The sequence below is a fragment of the Scleropages formosus genome, chromosome 22 (assembly GCF_900964775.1).
Source record: "Scleropages formosus chromosome 22, fSclFor1.1, whole genome shotgun sequence".
NCBI classification, from domain to species: domain Eukaryota; kingdom Metazoa; phylum Chordata; class Actinopteri; order Osteoglossiformes; family Osteoglossidae; genus Scleropages; species Scleropages formosus.
Genome location: NC_041827.1, coordinates 17,766,625 through 17,780,412, shown reverse-complemented (window position 1 = coordinate 17,780,412; position 13,788 = coordinate 17,766,625). Strand labels below are relative to the sequence as shown.

Genomic DNA, 13,788 nt, shown 5'->3' with positions numbered 1-13,788 from the left:
TGACTTTTGGAAAACCTGCCTGACAGTTACAGGATGCTGTTGCATAATCACGGTTATAATCTTGCTTCTTAGCTAAGCCCTTTCTCCAATCCAGTTTACAATCCCACCTTAACACAGCTGAAGGTTTCATTGGGGAGAGTTCTCTTAAAGGACTCACTGAAAGGAGCTGCAGGGGAGCTTAACCCAGGACTTAAACCAGCAACCTTTAGGTTACAAGTCCATGTCATTAAAGACTTTGCTAGGGTTGGGTTAGTACCAGAATCGACTCTTGGGGCCCACCCGTGGTACTGATGGTATAGGAAGGCGGTTTACTGTTCTCATTTTCCATATATGTGTTTGGACTGTGGGAAATCTATGCAAATATGTGGAGAACATGCAAACTCCACACAGACTGAGTCAGATTTGAACCGATATCTGAACCCACAACTGAGGAAGTGTGAGGCACCAGCGCTACAGCTGCGCCACCATACCACTGATCTGCCTATGCTCTCTGCCCATGGAAGGCCTGTGTCAATACTGTGCGATCCTGTTTGGGTTGGATAAAGCTCCACCAAGCACTGAGCTCCTGTAGCTTGGCTCTTTCTTACTCCAGACCATTGACTCATTTCTTACTTGTCTGTCATGGCCACTTGTTCCAGCATGGCGGATCCAGTATTGGTCTTCCAGTTACCAGAAATGGAGGTCCTCCTGTCGGGCAGTGGAAATGAGAAGAAATTATGCATTGCCTCTTGGACAGGAAAATATGTTTACATGTACTGCTGCATATCAGTGGTTCCTAAACCTGTGGTCACAATCCAAATGAGGGTTGCGAGGGTGTTCCTGAGGGTTGCAGGACCGTCTCAGAAAACTAATATTTTTGAGTGATGAAATCTCATTTTCATGTGAACTAGTTTGTCAATTTATCTGATGAAAAACTTTTTGAAACTTTCTGGAATTCAATATACCTATGAATAAACACAGTGCGTCAGAATGATTGGTGATAAACACTATGTGTAGCATCATTTATGAATGTCAGGACAGGACAGGACTGCATTTGGTTTCAGCACCAAAAAAGTTTGAAGACCGCTGTTGTAGATGAATTTTTCGAAATTGGACGGAGGAAAACTCTGGCCTGCCCCCCAATGACCTTTGTGTCCGAGTGTAAATCCGTTAAAGACGATTCGTTGTCCCAATCAGACTGTGCCACATGGCATGCAGAAGTGCAGACCTCTTCCACTCATTTTACTCTTCACCAACCAAGTGTTTGGATTGAAGCTTTCATGCGCCAGTTCACAGGAAAAGCTGGGTACAATGCATGGGAGTGGAACTCACTCTGCCACATGTTTGTGTGAAAGCCTCTTACATAACGGCTGTGGGCAAACTCTACCTCTTTATCCATGGGATATTTCTGCGAGCACACGTTCACTCTCTCTCCAGCACTCTCGACCCCTACCGAGCTTAAATCCGTCATCATGATAGCACTTAGCTGATGTTTTTACACGCAGCAGCCCACAATATCATCCATTCGTACAGCGACATAATTTATAGAGCAAGTTTAAATTTAAGCACCGTTCTCATGGCTCGGTCCTTCGTGAGACTTAAACTTACAACCATCGTTATTTTCTAAGTCTATATCCATAAACCCCAAGCTGCTTGTTGCCCCGAAACACACAATAAGCAGTAAATATGAATCAGCGGGGATAATGTGGCCGCTGTGCTGAGAAGTGGAAACACTTACATGTAGGCTTTGTAGTTGTTGCCAATCTTCTGGATTCTGATGTCGTACTTGGAGTCAATGAAGGGCTCCGTGGTGGTGTAGGTCTGGGTGATGGCCACCACGCTGGCGATGTCCTGGAAGTCACTGTGGTTGTCCACTTTCACCTATGGATGATGACAGATGGGCGAAGGAGGGAGGAAAGAGGAAGTACATAGATCAGGCTGTACCGTGTTGCCTGAAAAAGTAACATGCAGGTATTATCAACCGTGTGGAGGGTTTCGCACTGACCTCGACTTTGCGGCTCTTACCTTTCCCATGCCGGAGTGAGCGTGTCCGATTTTCACAACAACAGGAAACGTTGGCATGGTGATCTGAAAGACACGTGAACAGGCACCACCTTGTTAGTCCTCATCTGAAGACGCAGGCATAAGATACTTGAGATGTATGTGGACTGGTGACTTTCGCCATGCCTTTGCCTCAATGCTTCCAGAAGTTTCCGTGCACTATAGGGACCATTGGCTAACTGCCTACATGGCACGGATGTTGCTTGCAAGCATTTGAAAGTTCACTTGTAACAAAAGAGGACCTTGAATGAACTTGGCAGCATCAGTTGTTATCCATTTACATTTATCTGACACTTTCCTCTAAAGCAACTTACAATTATTTACCCATTACTACAGCTGGGCAATTTTACTGGAGCAACTCAGAGTAAGTACTTTGCTTAAGGGTACTACAGCCAGAGGTGAGGCTCAAACCTGCAACCTTTAGATCCAAAGGCAATCACACTAACCACTACACTACCAGCCACCACTAGTAAAGGAGAGCTGCTATTACCCTAGGAACAATCACACACTTCACATGAGATGTAGACCTTAGGGTAGGTATGTCTTCAGGGTTTTCCAGCGCAAACAAGGAGTGAACTTCTCACAGATATTGTGGTGGGGTGTGAAAAGCTCCAGGCTGCCAAGTTAATAAGACATCGACATCAGTGAGATTAATTTGTTCATGATTTGTACTATTTCCTTTGAGATTAATAAAGTTTCTATCTATCTATCTATCTAGATAAGCATGTGTATATTTTTCCATTGTCAGTGTACTCACAGCAGGTGAGTTAAGTGAGTAAGGATAGCTAACATCACAATTCTTTCTTTCTTTCTTTCTTTCTTTCTTTCTTTCACGCTATCATCAGTTCTGCTGCTCTCGCAGAAGACGGGGACTTCACTGTGTACTTTGGAGGAAAACGGACTCGCCCGGATAAACAAACAAAGGTCACCTTACGTGCTGTGCTGTGTAGACAGAAAAACGTCACTCAACATAATGACATTTTTTATCACCATACACTGCGCTGTACTATGAGCTGCTTTAATTTGCACTGGTAAAGTACTTCCACGGAACTACGCAATATGATAATGTAAGTACATATGGTGTATATGATTTGTTATTGTAATACAATTAATGAGAAATATGTAAATAAAACAGAAAATGTCTGTTGACAGTTCCTATCTTGGGCAGCCAGGGTATGTGACATGATGAAATCCAAACAGTTTGGAGAGCATCTACTGACTGAATGTTGATCTTGCCAGAATGAGTGTTTAAATTAGAACAATTTTTCTGACTAATACAATTGTGGAAAGAGTTATCACACATTGAATATGAAATATGTATATCCATCCTTCAGAACATGAAGAAAAATGCATCCTCAGTTGTGGTCCCTCACACAAAAGGTTCAAAATCAAAGGCTGGATGGTTGTCGGTTCTGGCTCCGATGCAGTGGAACGAGCTCCCCCTCTCACTCAGAACTGCTGAGTCTCTCTCTTCGCATTTAATAAGGGTCTTAGAACTCACCTCTTCCAGATGCACTTCTAAGTACCTGTTAACATATAAACAGTCACAAGCAGTAGCGTGCAGTGGGTTTGGCCTATGGCCTACTCTCTGGGGGGTCTAGGGTTCAAGCCCCCCTTGGGGTGCCTTGCAACGGTCTGGTGTCCCATCCTGGGTGTGTCCCCTCCAGCATTGCGCCCTGTGTTGCCAGGTTAGGGGGCAACTCGCCGCAACCCCCGCTTGGGACATGCAGCTTCAGACAGGGTATGTATTTATGATCATAACTGTTGAATGATGGATAAACCTTTGTGCAGCTACTTGTGTGGTGAACATGGGTAAATACCTTATGGTGGAAAGTAACTAACTAACTGTACTTAAGAATCACACGTCTGCATCTAAGTGTCTCTTTCTGTTAATGTAATGAACACATTGTATTTTCTATGGGATGTACTTGGTTTTTGGAGAAAAGAATCTACTAAATGAGTAAATGTAAGTGGAACGGTGTCTTTTTTAAATTTGTGCCTCTCCCCAAATAGCCAGATGAAGCTACCATTGTTCACCATAATGATATTTATGTGTGTGCGCGCAACAGTTCATGAGATCACGAGATCCTTCCGCAAGAAGCGCATCTGATATTTGTGTGTAATTTGAGCTCGCGACCCCCGCCAGCCCCACACCCCCCAGACCCCCAGCAGCGCAGCGCACGTGCCCACCGTTCGGTTCCGCGGTAATAATTACAGGAGTTGGAATTCAGGGTGGTAACTGAAGGGTAAATGATAGGGCGCACGGCTGCGTTTCCTGTCCTTTTATGTGGAGCTGAAGCTCCCCGGCACCATCACCCGCCCCCCCCCCCTGGGCTCGCGCCTTTTTCATCACAGGTCACGTCTTCGGCCACTTCTCTGAATAAACTTTTTAGGAAATGTAACTGTGCAACATTGTCCCCTCCCGCCGGAAGGGATTTCGAAGCTGATTTCTTTGACCAAACCGCGCTGAGCTCGCTCTTCCCGCGCGCGCGTTCCACAGGTGGCGGCGGCCGCGCGCCCAGGCGGTTCGACCGAGTCCGGGGGCGGGTGCTGAAGGGGGCGTGGTTTCGCACGGGGGCGTGGCCTCAAGTGTCAATGAGCTACATAAGGTGTCCTCTCCCGCCACCTCGTCGGAGTTGGAGACGGAGAGCAGGAGGTCCGAACGGAAGAGCCCCTCCCCCCACCGCGGACGGTGACATACGGGAGTTGCGCGATCTTACGAGAGAGCGAGCGAGAGAGAGAGAGAGAGAGAGAGAGAGAGAGACAGGTGGAGAGAGACAGACAGACACAGTGGGAAACAGAGACAGAGAGAGAGAGAGAGAAAGAGGCCATGGTGGGAGTCCCAGCACCTGGACGCGGAGTCGCGCCACTCCTTCTGCTCGTGCTCGCCCTGGGCCCGGAGCGCGTGGCCGAGGGGTGCAGCTGTCACCCTGCGCACCCCCAGGAGCAGTTCTGCAGCTCTGAGATAGGTATGTGATGCGGGGGGCGGGGGAGCGGTACGGACCCCGCGGGGGGTCTCGGGCGGAGAGGGGGTGGGGTCTGGAGCGGGGGGAGGATGTGCAGGTGTGTCCCGTCAGTGCTGCTTCCATATTTCATTGATACGAGTGAAATGAGGTCGGTGGCGCAGCGTCGCCTTCGCTCCATTCACACTTTTACACGTTTTGTAAGGGGGGTGGGATGGGGGGCTCGATCGCTCAACACAGCATATTATGATGTGCTGAAGGAGGAAGAAGAGGTCTTTTTCAGAGAAACCCCCAGCGGATGACACGAGGGCACATCTCCTACTCAGAAAAAAAGGAGGTTGGAATTATCCACTCATTTTATTTTTCATTTGTACAGTAAAGTATAAATAAAAAGTGTTTCTTTATGCAGGTACATCCAGGCAGGTGGTGTGTGTGTGTGTGTGTGTGTGTGTGTGTGTGTGTGTGTGTGTGTGTGAGTTCAGGCCGTTCAGAGCCTCCCCCTGCTCAGAACAAACAGCCCCGTTTGACTTGGCACAGATCGGACCGGACCGGACCGGTCCCGGTGTCCAGTGAGAACCAACAGAGAGGGGTCTGCATGTGACCCCTTGGGGGCGGTTGGACAGGCAAACAACTCCTCCGTCCCCTGGGGGGGGGGGTTCAGCCACTCACGCCAGAGTCCTGAAGTCTCAGCTGGTACAAAATAATTTTTTCAATCTTTTTTTTAATCGAGCTGCTATAAAATGATAACATGATAAAATGTTAAATCAGATTCTGGAGTCTAGAAAGACTCTATAAATTATTACCAAGCAACTGATTATTCTGAGGTGTATGAAGGTTCTAATAAACACCACTGCTGCCTTTTCGTAAAACGAGCGAGGAAAATATCTGTGTGTACTGGCCCCACAATGTTCAGATCGCATTCAAAGACACTGCGTGTGATGCCGCAGAAGGGTATTTAGTCGGAATGTGGATCATTCCGCTGAAACTGGGTAGAAAAGTGGGTCAGCAAAAAAAAAAAAAAAAAAAACATAAAAAAAGCAAATGTGAGATGTGATCTGGGTCGCAGATTTTAGGAACAAAACATGTCACTTTTCCAATTGTTGCTCCACTAAAAACAAACTCCCTGTGAAGTTCTTGAGTCTTCCTGCGATGGTGTTCCATGACCTCTTTATTCCCGAGGAGCTGGAATTCGCTCTTTCGGCATGGTGCTTGCCATGGTGCTTTCCTCCCGAGCTCTGAACCCGCTGTGACACTGGTCTGGCCACACCCCCCCCTCCCCCCCCAGATGGAGGCTGTCCAAGCAGTCCTAACAGTAAATGTACTACATGAGTTTGAAAAGTGCCACCGAATTAGCATCTCTATGGTGGAGAGCGAAGGGGCCGCATACTAAGTGAGCGCTGACAGGAAATCTTTGTGAACATGACAGGGCCCCGGATTCATCCCTCAATGTGCCGCTTATACGTTCCTTCTGCAGCAAATGTCTTTTTCACCGACACGGCGCCTCGGTCAAGACATAGCCAGTGGCGTCGACCTCCGTTTTCACTTGTAATACGTTTCCCCGGTGCGGTCGTTTCAGGGCGACGCGACCGCTCTCCGATCTGCGAATGTAATTTGCCGAAGCGCTTAAGTACAGCAAAGGCTCCCACGGGACTCGAACCTGTAGCCTTTTGGGTCCGAGGGCAAGTTTGTGAGAGGAGCCTGCGCGTCTCATATCTCATCTCGTATGTCTCGTACCGAAATGACAGGCTTCATCATTTTACATTTACATTTTCTCATTTATTGGATGCTTTCCTCCAAAGTAACTTACACTGATTTACGCATTTATACAGCTGCTCTAAACACACCGCCGTCTGCTGACGTGACCAACGATATGTCCAGATAATAAAAAATGAGTCATAACTCAGGCTCAAAGAAACACAGGAGGTGTAGGGGTGCACTGGTCCGCTCTGGGTCTGGGTTCGAGGCAGCTGTGTGTCGCCTCTTTCTTGCCCGAGGCTCAGACACCCCCAGCAGCCTTATGGATGCAGGTGGGCACATTCTTTGGCTCTGAGTGGTGCACACTGTCTCGCACCTGGACCCAACGGGGACCAGCGGGACCTTCAACATGCCGCTTCCATACCAACTGGTGCCCGTTATGCACAACTAGACTAATACCGCAGTACATCCCTATATTAATATGCTTTAATCTATGCATTGTTATGTCTGTGACTCTGTGCTGGTTAAAGGTTTTGAGACTCCTTAGTCTAAGACGATGTATTGAGTTCATATGTTTAATGAAAATAAAGGATTGTAACACTAGAAGGATGTTCCAATATGTCAGTATTACGGATATAATATATGATGTTAATATTTCGTCCTTATTGAGAAAGCAAATAGCAACGCGTGCAGAGCTCAGTAAAACAGCACATGTGCACAAGCCTGTGACTGGGAAGACAAAGAGCACACGCGAGTTCTGTGGAGTCGGGAGGCCGGGCGATGGGGGAGTGGGGGGGCATCCTGAGCGACGAGCCGATTAGCGGTGTGTTTACACACAGCGTTTGCAAACTCGTTTCTCGCGCTATTTCAGTTGCCTGCATTGATCCTTCTTGGGAAATACTTAAACCAAAGTGATGGCACCTTTGGTTTGTCAAATCGGGCAAATCGGAGGTGTTTCCTGCAGGTAGATGGAAAAGGCTTGAAACAAGTCCCATTGGATGACATGCTGGAACCTCCAGGGCTACCACACAACAGTGATGGTCTAGAGCTGAAGAAGAATGAGGGGGAAAAGTCAAGGGTGGGGGGGTTACCTACAGCACCGGTGTAAATAGTGGGTCCACCTGGACGAGAGCGAAGATGCAGCCAGGTGTCCTACGTGTGTGTGAAGTGCTGCAGGGGAGCTGGGAGGACGTGGAGCCTCATCTCCTCCACAGAACGTGGACAGAAACGCATCCGCAGTGGGTGGACTCGCACTTGGGATTTACTTTACATGCATTTAGTTGACACTTCGCTCAAAAGCTGCTTACACCGGTTTACCCATTTAGACACTGTTTTTACTGTAGCAAATCAGGGCACATATCTCAATCAAGACTACTTCAGCAGGAGGTGGGATTCAAACCCAGGTCCTTTGAGTCCAAAGGCAGCAGCTCTGACCACTGCACCCCCTGCTGCCCCTCTGCATTCACTGATACTGTATTTTCAACTGCTAATATCATAATAGCCCTGTAGCCTCTTTGAGAGGAAAGTCCGTCCTTTGAAAGGTGCTGCTTTGTTACAGTGTTAAGCTTCTTACAATTATTTACCCATTTATACAGCTGGGTAATTTTACTGGAGCAATTTAGGGTAAGCACCTTGCTCAAGGGTACTGCAACTGAAGGAGAAACTCGAACCTGCAACCTCTGGGTCCGAAAGCAGTAGCTCTGAGCGCCGCACTACCAGCTGTCCCACCTGAGACCCCCCTGAAGTTCAGCCATGAAGTTCTGTTCGGGTCACCATCCCATCTCCAGCCGACACACGGTTCTGTCCCGTGCGGAGAGAGACCCGTTACGGAGACGTGCAAACCTGGAGGAGAGCTACGCAGGCAGAGCCCGCGGGTTGGAAGGTCAGTTGGCGATGAAGGCGCCGCCCTGCCAGCTGGGCGCGTACCGCGGTGCGCACTGGGCGCAGTCGGCGTAACGGCTCGCGACGGACATTCCTGGCCCTGCCCGGAACAATGAGAGGAATGGCAGACATGCAGACGCGCGTCGGTCGTGCCAGCACATTCCGTCTACGGAACGTCCACGTGCACGGCCCTCGGCTCGGCGTTCGCCTGCTCGTCAACTAGTGACTAGTCGTCACCCGCTAATCGAGTCACGTTTAAACGATGGTGCAACAAGCCGATTGTTCAGTTCGTCGCAACGTGCGGTCAGTTCATGTTTGCGTTTTGGTCGCAACGAACAGGTGAGTGTCGGCGCGGGTTGATTCGGGCCGCTCCGCGCCATCGGTCCGGTGGCTCCCGGCGTTCCGCACCTCTCGCACCTCGTGCAAGATTAGGTGTTGGAGAAAGAGAGCAGGCTGCGGTCACATGACCGGCGGTGGCTTTGCATATCGAACAGGGACAGTCGGTGTCTTGGCTGCCAGACTCTGTCTGCGAAAGAAGGAGAAAGAGCTTCGCTCCCACAAAGAGGGACACGGAGCATCACGCTTGTAGGGAGCTTCCGGCGTGCGACGGCACAAATTAATTACAGGGAAAAAAATTAAAAAATGAAAAATCAAAAATCAGTCGCTGGGTGATTAAGTGGCCCGAAAGCGGACCTGTGGGGCTCAGATGAGCTGCTGTTTTAATTTCCGCTGAGCTGCCGTGGAGGGAGTCTCTGCACAGGGATTTGCGCCGCAGATGTTTGTGTGTGTGTGTGTGTGTGTGTGTGTGTGTGTGTGTGTGTGTGTGTGTTTGTTTTACATGGAGGAGTGGGTGGTGGGGGGGGGGTAGGTGGTGTTACTGCTCACTCTGATTCATCGGTGTTTTCTGCTCCTCAGTGATTCGGGCGAAGGTCTCGGGGGAGAAGATCGTGTCTCCAAGCAACAGCTCGTCTCCATATCTGAAGATGATCCAATACGAAATCAAGCTGATCAAGGGGAGTGGCGCCGCGCCCCGGAGCACCGACACCCTCACCCCACCCCCCTGCCCCCCAGCGCTGCGCCCTTCTCCCTCTGCTCCTCTCTGTCTTCCCGTAACAGGAGGGTGTTGGGTCGTGACCGGAGCTTACTGCTGCCGTGGCGGGCCTCCATCAGCGACCGAACTCCTCTGCAGCGAAGATGCACCCGCAGGGGACGGGGAATGGGGGGGGTGGGGGTGCGGGGGGCTCATGTCCAGCATCAGATTGTGGAAATTTTACACATACGGCCTGCTGTCGTGCGGCAAACAGAAACCATATTCCGTCTGCATTCCGCTTCATATCACGACTATTGATCTTTATTATTTCCCGTTTTCGTAGCTTTTTGCGCTCGCAGACGCCGCGGTGGAACTCGCAGGGCGGATTCCGTCAGCGTCTGCGGTGCATGGCGAAGCGGGGAAGTCGGAGTTATTTCCACATTCTTGATGCGCCGTCTCTTTGGGCTCCTGCAGATGTTCAAAGGCTTCGAGAAGGTGAAGGACATCCAGTACATGTACACGCCCGTCTTCTCCTCGCTCTGCGGCGTCAAGCTGGACTCCAGCAACAAGGTGCAGTACCTGCTGTCAGGTGAGAGGAGGCGGCTCTGGGCCTCGTGGAGCGCAGCAAGTCCGTCCTTTTGTGCGGATATTAAATGCAAAGGAGCATTTTGAACTAGATGCGGCACTTTACGTTAATTTATTTAGCTGACGCTTTTCTCCACAGCGACTTCCAGTGAACTCTATGTAGGGTTACCAAGCCACACACCTTATTCACCGCAGTGACTTACACTGCTAGATACACTACTTACACTGAGTCACTCATCCATACATCAGTGGAACACACTCTCTTTGTCACTTACACACTATAAAGGAACATGAATAGCATGTCTTTGGAGTGTGGGAGGAAACCAGAGCACCCGAAGACTTACACTGCTAGATACACTACTTACACTGGGTCACTCATCCATACATCAGTGGAACACACTCTCTTTGTCACTCACACACCAGTCTACCTGAACAACATGTCCTTGGAGTGTGGGAGGAAACCAGAGCACCCAGAGGAAGCCCCCCCCCCCGCAGAGAACATGCAAACTCCACACAGACTTAGTGGGGGTCGAACCCACGTGCTCTTACACCACCCAGATGCTGTGAGACTCGCTGCGCCGCCGTGCCATCCACTTTATATATTGTGGTGTGCCGCCGAAATTCATACCGCTATGGGCAAGGAATAAAACGGCCGATCCACCCATTGAATTTGCCGCACGTGATCAGTTCTAAAGGAGTATTGTTTTGATATGTTACAAAATTATACATTAAACATTATCGTGTTTCATGCTCTGTGTTTCCGGAACAGGCTCTGGACACTGCCGCCTTGTATTCAACAGTCCGTTATTTGATGCATGAGTGGAAATGATGTGTTTAAAACAGGACGGCATCCGCAGAACAATCTAGCTTTAAAAATTGCAGCTTGTAGTGCTGGTAATGACGGTGCAGTGACCGTGCCACACCTCCGGTCTTATCGTACGGTCGAGACCCAAGGTTTCCGTCCAGGCTGCCGCTCTGGGTGAGCCGCCGGCACGCTGACCGTCCGTTTGCCCCCCGTGTCTCCAAGGGAACATGCTGAGCGACGGCAAGGTCTCCGTCGGCCTCTGCGACTTGGTGGAGCCCTGGGACAACCTGTCCATGTCCCAGAAGAAGAACCTCAACTACAGATACCAATCGGGCTGCGACTGCAGGGTGAGTCCCGGGCGCGGGCTATGCCGAATATTCCCGGATATGTAAATTACCCGTGTCAACAGTGACTTACGGCGTTAGATGGAGCACAGTAACACACAAGGGATGGGTGAGGGTGACAGGCCCACCTGAAACACACATCTATGGAGTGCGGGAGGAAACCACCAGGAACGCGGGGGGGGGGGGAGAACATGTGCGCTCTGCACGGAACGAGCGGGGATCGAACCCGTGACCATTTGCACAGCCCAGGTGCTGCGAGGCGCCGGTGCGACCCGCTGCGCCACCATAAGAGAGCGCTTGCGATGGAGGGTTTGGCCTGGGGTTCGAGTCGTCTCACTGCAGCGTTGCCGCCCGCCCTCAGATCGCCACGTGCAACTCGGTGCCGTGCGCCACCACCGAGGACGGCGAGTGCCTGTGGACCGACTGGCTCCTGGACAACAGCCTGAGCGGCGAACAGGCGCGCCACTTCGCGTGCGTCAAGCGCACCGACGGCTCCTGCAGCTGGTACCGCGGAGGCCCGCCCCCCGACAAGGACTTCCTGGACATGTCCGACCCGTGAGGGGCGGGTCCGGCTGGTGGGAGGAGCTTCTGCAGCGCGGCGCCTCCTGCCGGCTGCGTCCGGGCGTTGCCGTGACCCAGCGCCCCGCTGCTGGGTGAATGTAAGGGAGCCGACCCAAAGGCCACGCGGTCGCAAGTCCATCTGAAGGCGACGTGCTTCTCGTAGACCCGTCAGGACAGAGTCCCTTCTTCCTCATAGCGGCAAACTCCCAGCATGCCTTGCGCCATGCCTGTCCCCACTTTCTTTTCCGCACGACGGTCCGCAGCGCACACGTATAGTCTCGCGACGCAATCGACAGCATCCCCTCCCTTCGCGGCCCCCGTGCAGAAGGGTGCAGTTTAGCGGTAACGTAGAAACGGCACCCGAGTTGAAGATAAATTTAAAAGAAAGAAAAAAAAAAAAAAAAAAACCGCGTTTTGTACCGCGCCCAGTAACTATAAAGGAAAACCTGTCAATTAACGAACGCAATTTTGCATTCGTGTAAAAAGACCGATGAGTCGAGTAATCCTCAGGGGCGCAAACCCATCGTCTGTCCGTTAATAAACTGCACGTCACGCATCTGTCCCTCCCGGCGTTTCGAAGGCCCCGAACCAAAAGACCGAAGAATACACCCCCCCCCCCCCCCCCGCCCCCCCACGCCAGCGCACACGAGGATTGTAAATATTTCTATGACTATTAACAACTAAAGCATTCACGGAGGCAAAATAGAACGTATCGTATCGTTTGCAGTACATGTAGCGCAACGTTGTTTATTCTTTATTTGCATCTTGTGCGTGTCCTACGTTGCTGCGCTTTGTAAAACCCCCCCTGTGCCAAAAAAGCCAATAACACTGCGATAACAAGAGCACGAGTAGTACCTGCGCGGGATGTTTCTATGGGTATTTATGTCTCTTTCGCTGTCGATACGTAGTTTGCGTTTTTCTATTTTATTGTACCAAAAATGTTGTTTATAAAATCTTCCAATAGAGAACCTCGAGGCGCAGTCTGTCTGTTTCGTTCCTGTTCGTTTCCCCCACGGCGGTCAGGGACGGGCCACGTGTTCCTTAACGGGCGTTGCTTCTCCCGACCTGCCTGGACTCATCTACGCTGCGGAAAAAAAAAAACGCACGTTTCGTCAAGGGCGCAGTGTTTTTCTCCGAATATCCTGCGTCGGTATCTTCTGTCGGGTTTATAACCGCTGGGCACTTCCCCGCAGCACACACACACACATAAGTGGTGTTTTTTAACTTACATTTATTCACATACTGATGCTCTTCTCCAAAGTGACTTGCAATAGTAAGGTTACAATTATTTACCCATTTATACAGCTGGGTAATTTTTACTGGAGCAATTTAGGGTAAGTACCTTGCTCAAGGGTACTGCAGTCAGATGTGGGATTCAAACATGCAACCTTTGGCTCCAAAGGTAGCAGCTCACAGCACTACCAGCTGTCCCTGTACTGCTTTCATCCTGATTATATACAGCATGCAGCTGAAGTTATCCTTACATTTTTTTTTGGAAGCATACATCATATTTATTCATTTAACAGATGCTTTTTTCCAAAACGACATACATCTCAGCAAAAATACAATCCTGGTAACCTTCCTAAAATTTAAAAAAAAAAAAAAAAATTTTTATAAGGTGCACAAACATACAATGCAGGAGTAGCACCTGGGTAAAGGGTGATCTGGGGATGATCATAAAGTTAGGGTGCATGAACATTTATGCAACTGGGTCATATTACTGGAGTAATTTAGGGTAAGTACTTTGCTCAAAGGTACTACAGCCAGAGATGGGGATCGAACCTGCAACCCTTGGATCTACTACGCTACCAGCTGTCCCTGAAAGTACCTCAACCACATCATATGTACTTGTTTGCATTTACTGTACTTATTTATCCAACACCT

The 13,788-nt window shown here is 49.9% G+C and overlaps 2 protein-coding genes across 3 annotated transcripts in view; one reads left to right on the top strand and one right to left on the bottom strand.

Moving 5' to 3' along the window:
* syn2b (synapsin IIb) overlaps nucleotides 1-13,788 on the bottom strand; it is a 68,220-nt gene that overhangs the window by 11,937 nt on the left and 42,495 nt on the right. For both annotated transcript variants that reach the window (XR_003797234.1, XM_029247712.1), the window contains exons 6-8: nucleotides 2,005-2,067; nucleotides 1,718-1,860; nucleotides 613-687 (exon numbers count right to left, since the gene is read on the bottom strand). Coding sequence is in view for 1 of the 2 variants with exons in the window: in XM_029247712.1 (XP_029103545.1) it covers nucleotides 613-687; nucleotides 1,718-1,860; nucleotides 2,005-2,067 (281 nt within the window). In the remaining variant the exon portion in view is untranslated. The remainder of the gene's footprint in view (nucleotides 1-612; nucleotides 688-1,717; nucleotides 1,861-2,004; nucleotides 2,068-13,788) is intronic.
* On the top strand, nucleotides 4,667-12,872 carry LOC108929822 (metalloproteinase inhibitor 4). Its single transcript, XM_018744625.2, has 5 exons — nucleotides 4,667-5,009; nucleotides 9,495-9,592; nucleotides 10,084-10,198; nucleotides 11,222-11,346; nucleotides 11,705-12,872. The coding sequence occupies exons 1-5, from the start codon at nucleotides 4,871-4,873 to the stop codon at nucleotides 11,900-11,902; spliced, it is 675 nt and encodes a 224-aa protein (XP_018600141.1). The 5' UTR covers nucleotides 4,667-4,870; the 3' UTR covers nucleotides 11,903-12,872.

Bases quoted from the DNA above. Each gene is read 5' to 3' on its own strand.
- LOC108929822 (XM_018744625.2), top strand. From the start codon at position 4,871: ATGGTGGGAGTCCCAGCACCTGGACGCGGAGTCGCGCCACTCCTTCTG. The intron at 9,593-10,083 runs GGGAGTGGCGCC...GGGCTCCTGCAG, and splicing joins ACGAAATCAAGCTGATCAAG to ATGTTCAAAGGCTTCGAGAA. The intron at 10,199-11,221 runs GTGAGAGGAGGC...CGTGTCTCCAAG, and splicing joins GGTGCAGTACCTGCTGTCAG to GGAACATGCTGAGCGACGGC.